The following is a 6,295-nucleotide window of genomic DNA, read 5'->3' on the forward strand; positions in this document are numbered from 1 at the left end:
AACAGATGACATCACTACCTGTCTGAAGATGCTCCCGCAGAGAGAACACGTCCACTGCAGCCGCAGAGACAACACACACACCACGTGACCTTTGACCTGAGCCAGCACACAGCGCTGCGCCCCGCCCGACGCCCACTCGCCCAAGAGCATCATGGGAGGAGGAGACGGAGCCACACCTGACCTACAGAGAGAAAACGTGAAGCATGAGATAAAATAAGGTTGTTTATTTTCTGCATTACTGTAAATAATGCACTAAATTAATCTGAGAGTTTTGTGTCCATTTGTAAATTTGTGAGAATCCAGAGTCAAACGTTCACATCAGTGTACAAAATATCACTTACTCATCAAAATAACTCATTATTATCATCATCATCTTATAATCACATGTACTCTTTATTCCCATACAATTACGTAACGCAATATTTAAATTCTAAAATTAATTCAATTTTAATTCTACTTCCTCAAAGTTGGCATGATACAAACCGAGCTAAACAACTTCTCTAACAAGAAAAACATTATGCATAAAATAAAGATATGCACAAATAAATCATTCATAATAAATTAACAATATGCAGATCAGTGAAAATGAACGCATAATGCACAAATAAATAATTCACATATGCACAGTAGTGTAAAATAATACAGAATTAATAAAAAAGACAAATCATTCATGAACTAATAGCATGCATATTAGTGTAAACTAATACACTAATGCACAATAATGCATTAAATAATGATATGCACAAAATAAAGCATTCAGAAGCTGGTAATATGCATACTAGTGTAAAATAATACACTAATACACAATAATGCATTAAATAAAGATATGCACAGAAAAATAACGGAGCTCAGTCCCTCACTGTAACCAAACACAGGTGTGTAAATAGTGTGTGACTCGCCTTGAACAGACTGATGTCAGATCAGTGACGCTCACACAGCTGATGGGCAGAGAGCGGCAGTACACGTTACACGCCCTGAAACACACACACACACACACACACACACACACACCATCACTACAGATCAAGTCACATTCATTAGTGTAGCGCTTCTCACAATACTTACTGTTTCAAAGCAGCTTCACCGAAAATCATGATGTTTGTGTTTATAATATCTTAATGCCTAAGAGTTGCATTTAGCAGAGTAGAGCTGGCCAATATTATATTTTGATGATATAAACAATCAAGCAGTTGAGATTTACTATATACTGTAGTATATACAACTTTATGTGATTGCACTGCATGTCCAGTATGTGGGTAAAGTTAGATATGCTAATATATCCAACTTTAGATGCAGAGGTTAGAACCAAACCTGCAAAAAAAAAATAATAATTAAATAAATAATAGAAAACAAAGGAATAAGTGACTTGCTAAAACAAATACAATTGGTTTTTAATTACATTTATATTTTTATATTTATTTACACATGCATTTATTTTAGTGCTGTCAAACGATTAAATCGCATCCAAAATAAAAGTTTTTGTTTACATAATATATGTGTGTGTACTGTGTATGTTTATGTATACATACATACACACTCATACAGAATATATTTTAAAAATATTTACATGTGTATATTTATATTAATATAATTAATATAATGTATAAATATATATAATATATTTTTCTTAAATATATGCATGCATGTGTGTGTATTTATGTATACATAATAAATATACACACACATATATTATGTAAACAAAAACATTTATTTTGGATGCGATTAATTGTTTGACAGCACTAATTTATATATATATATTTAAATATTACATATTAATTTATTTTCTTCAACTTTGTGTTTCTTCTTACATTTCTGTCTCTTGTATGATAATCAGGGCTGGTGCTGCCTATCCTTTGTTTATTGTAGATTAAAGTGTAAATTTAAATAGATAAAAGTCTAAATTGAATTAAAAATGAATGGTATTTGGTCATTTTTTTAATTATTTCATTCGTTTTTTTCTTTTCTTTTTAATGGTTCAGGTCATACTTAGAAGGGAGAGGTTATTATGTGAGTATAGGAGAGCATAAGTCTAAGTGGACGTCCATGACATGCGGAGTCCCACAAGGCTCAATTCTTGCACCGCTCTTGTTTAGCCTGTATATGCTCCCACTAAGTCAAATAATGAGAAGGAACCAATTTGCCTTTCACAGTAATGCTGATGATACCCAGATTTACCTAGCCTTATCTCCAAATGACTACAGCCCCATTGACTCCCTCTGCCAATGCATTGATGAAATTAACAGTTGGATGTGCCAGAACTTTCTTCAGTTAAACAAGGAAAAAACTGAAGTCATTGCATTTGGAAACAAAGATGAAGTTCTCAAGGTGAATGCATACCTTCACTCTAGGGGTCTAACAACTAAAAATCAAGTCAGGAATCTTGGTGTGATTCTGGAAACAGACCTTAGTTTCAGTAGTCATGTCAAAGCAGTAACTAAATCAGCATACTATCATCTCAAAAACATTGCAAGAATTAGAGGTTTTGTTTCCAGGCAAGACTTGGAGAAACTTGTTCATGCCTTTATCACCAGCAGGGTGGACTATTGTAATGGTCTCCTCACCGGCCTTCCCAAGAAGACCATTAGACAGCTGCAGCTCATCCAGAACGCTGCTGCCAGAATTCTGACTAGAACCAGAAAATCTGAGCATATTACACCAGTCCTCAGGTCCTTACACTGGCTTCCAGTTATATTTAGGATTGATTTTAAAGTACTTTTACTCGTTTATAAATCACTCAATGGCCTAGGACCTAAATATATAGCAGATATGCTCACTGAATATAAACCTAACAGACCACTCAGATCATTAGGATCGAGTCAGTTAGAAATACCAAGGGTTCACACAAAACAAGGGGAATGTGCTTTTAGTTATTATGCCACCCGCAGTTGGAATCAGCTTCCAGAAGAGATCAGATGTGCTAAAACATTAGTCACATTTAAATCCAGACTCAAAACTCATCTGTTTAGCTGTGCATGTATTGAATGAGCACTGTGCGATGTCCGAACTGATTGCACTATATTTTATGTATAATAATTTTCTATTCATAACTGTTTTAAATTCATTTTAAACCTCTTAAATCAATTTTAAATAATTTTCAAAGTTTTTAAATTCCTTGTTTTATTTTATTTTATGTAAAGCCCTTTGAATTACCATTGTGTATGAAATGTGTTATATAAATAAACTTGCCTTGCTTTATATTAACGCATTCATTTCATATTTATTAACACATGTATTTATTTCCACATTTAAATCTTATTTATTTATTTTTGTGTTTATTTTTAAATTTCTGTCTCTTGTATGATAATCAGGTGGACTGGTATTAGAATTGATTGATTATAGATTAAGTGTAAATTTAATTGATTTTAAGTCATTTATTAATTAATTTCTTTTCCAATTGTTACATTTATTTATTTAAATTTTTGCAGGTTTGGTCCTCCATAGAGCTGGGTACAGTTAAACCATTTTGCAACAATATAAACAATCACAGATCTGAGATTTGCTATATATCTTGAGTACATAAATCAATGTTAACGAGAGCATCTCAAACTAACTTGGAGACTTTGCGCTGAACGTGATGGACAGAAACCGCGGCTCCGGCGATCAGACCGAGTGTGTACGGACCACACGACAGATCCATATACACATCAATCACATGACCGGGACAATCAGCGTCCTGGACGGTCAAACGCACCCGCAGATCCTGCTCAATGCTTGCATCTGCATATTTACAGAGAAGGAAACATCTGGTATAAACACAGTGACTCAGTCAGCAGATATCTGTAGAGAGAGAAACTGGAGGCGGGGCCAAACCTTCAGCTGCTGTCGGTGATTGGATCTTGGGTTTGGTTCCGTTGTCCTCCTGTAATGTGATTCGCTGAGTAATGATTCCACAGAAGGAGACGATCTCAGGGGCGGAGCTATAAAACAAACAGAGTCACTCAGTGACTGACAGATAATGCTGATGTATTCAGAGCTAAAGATGTGTTTAGTGTGATGATCATCACCTGCTGTGAAGAACTGCTGACACGCTCATGAGCGCAGGAACACCTGACTGAGGACACAGCACAGGTCAAAGGTCACAAACGATCAACATCTGTGTGAGCGTGTGTGTGTGTGTGTGAGTGCGTGAGTGAGTGCGTGAGTGAGTGCGTGAGAGAGCGTGTGTGTGAGTGTGAGAGAGCGTGTGTGTGTGAGTGTGAGAGAGCGTGTGTGTGTGTCTGTGAGTGAGTGTGTGTGTGAGTGAGTGAGTGAGTGAGTGTGTGAGTGAGTGCGTGAGAGAGCGTGTGTGTGTGTGTGAGTGCGTGAGTGAGTGCGTGAGTGAGTGCGTGAGAGAGCGTGTGTGTGTGTGTGAGAGAGTGAGTGTGTGTGTGTGTGTGTGTGTGTGTGTGAGAGTGTGAGCATGTGCGTGTGAGAGCGCGTGTGAGTGTGAGTGAGTGAGTGTGTGCGAGCGCGTGAGTGAGTGAGTGTGTGAGAGAGTGCGTGTGCGAGTGAGAGAGCGTGTGTGTGTGTGTGAGTGAGTGTGTGTATGTGTGTGTGTCTGTGAGTGAGTGAGTGAGTGAGTGTGTGTGTGTGTACGTGTGTCTGTGTGTGTGAGAGAGAGAGAGCGTGTGTGAGTGAGTGTGTGTGTGTGTGTGTGTGTGTGTGAGTGAGTGAGTGAGTGAGTTAGTGTGTGTGCATGTGAGTGTCTGTGTTTGTGAGAGAGCATGTGTGTGTGTGTGAGTGAGTGAGTGAGTGACTGCGTGCGTGCGTCAGTTAGTGTGTGTTTGTTTTTTTGTGTGTGCGAGTGTGTGTGTGTGTGTGTGTGTGTGTGTGTGTGAGCATGTGCGAGTGCATGTGCGTGTGAGAGAGCGTGTGCGAGTGCGTGTGAGTGTGAGTGAGTGAGTGAGTTAGTGAGTGAGTGAGTGTGTGTGTGTGTGTGTGAGTGTGTGTGTGTGTGTGTGTGTGTGTGTGTGTGTGTGAGAGAGCATGTGCGTGTGCGAGTGAGAGAGCGTGTGTGAGTGAGTGCGTGAGTGAGTGAGTGTGTGTATGTATGTGTGTGTGTGTCTGAGTGAGTGAGTGAGAGTGTGTGTGTACCTGTGTGTCTGGCAGCTCTTCGGTGATCGTGTGAATGCGCCACTGCGGCTGCAGCAGGAGGGCGGGGCTACTGAGCTGTGTGACTCCACCCCTCGCTGAAACCACCTTGGCTTTTAACACACTCACATCCTGAGAGAGAGACAGATGTTAAAAGACAGAACTGTGATTGACAGCTGTACCTGTCAGTCAGAAGGTCTCTTCCTGTCAAAGTGGGCGGTTCTTGCTCGGAGTAAACAGACTTTATGCTGATAGTCAGACATCAGACTCTGAGAGACGATGAAGCGGAGTGTGTGTGTGTGTGTGTGTGCGTGTGGTACCTCAGTGTTGCGTGCGATTAATCTGTACACACATCCAGGATGAAGGACGGGGAACCAGCGAACACACGAACCCATGAAGTGCAGCTCAATCTGCAAAACACACAGATTCACATTTCAATCCCATCAGCCTCTTCTAAACTAGACTGACTCATACGTTCTGCTGTTACTCTCAGCTAATGATCTGTTATCAGGTCTGTAATACTCGAAAGAGTCTCCAAAAACCAGATGATCTAAATTTAGCTAGACTTGCTTGCTATTTACCTTTACATAATAATAATAATTATACATATAATAAAACATTAATAGAACATCATGGAACATGATCTTTACTTAATATCCTAATGATTTTTGGCATAAAAGAAAAATGTATAATTTTGACCCATACAATGTATTATTGGCTATTGCTACAAATATACCCGTGCTACTTATGCTCCAGGGACACACATGTTCTAAAGATGCCAGCTGGACTCTCAGTGTTTGATGGTGTGCTGCTGACCTTCTGAGTGTCTCGGTGTCGCTCGTGCTCCTGCGTCCGGTGGTTTTTGGGGTCGTGGCTCCAGCGCTGAGCGTCTCCCAGACACACGGCTCTGCAGACGAAGCCGTTCTGCAGCGTCACGCCCTGCTTGGACTCCAGTCTGAGCAGCAAACTCACGCACGCCGCAGGGGTCAGAGGTCGCTCAGGCACTCTGGGTCTCTTAGCGCTCTCTCGGTCTGTCTGTCTGTCCTCCATCAGACAGCGGCTCATGGCAGCAGACGGACTGATGAGGGTCAGATCATCCACACACAGCTGAAGATAAACCCTGCAAACACACACACACACACACACCTGTATAAAGATCTGTCAGGTTCCTTTAACAGAAGTTCCCCCCCCCCCCCCCACCACCCACGCGCACCTGCTCGTGGGT

At 40.4% G+C, this 6,295-nt stretch overlaps 1 protein-coding gene across 1 annotated transcript in view; it reads right to left on the reverse strand.

Annotated features, from left to right (window-relative positions):
* ctc1 (CTS telomere maintenance complex component 1) overlaps positions 1-6,295 on the reverse strand; it is a 33,460-nt gene that overhangs the window by 4,979 nt on the left and 22,186 nt on the right. The window contains exons 11-15 of the mRNA XM_016252731.1: positions 4,005-4,051; positions 3,811-3,917; positions 3,552-3,717; positions 900-974; positions 11-181 (exon numbers count right to left, since the gene is read on the reverse strand). Of these exons, the coding sequence (XP_016108217.1) occupies positions 11-181; positions 900-974; positions 3,552-3,717; positions 3,811-3,917; positions 4,005-4,051 (566 nt within the window). The remainder of the gene's footprint in view (positions 1-10; positions 182-899; positions 975-3,551; positions 3,718-3,810; positions 3,918-4,004; positions 4,052-6,295) is intronic.

The sequence above is a fragment of the Sinocyclocheilus grahami genome, unplaced genomic scaffold, assembly GCF_001515645.1.
Source record: "Sinocyclocheilus grahami isolate Dianchi unplaced genomic scaffold, SAMN03320097.WGS_v1.1 scaffold1129.1, whole genome shotgun sequence".
Lineage (NCBI taxonomy): Eukaryota > Metazoa > Chordata > Actinopteri > Cypriniformes > Cyprinidae > Sinocyclocheilus > Sinocyclocheilus grahami.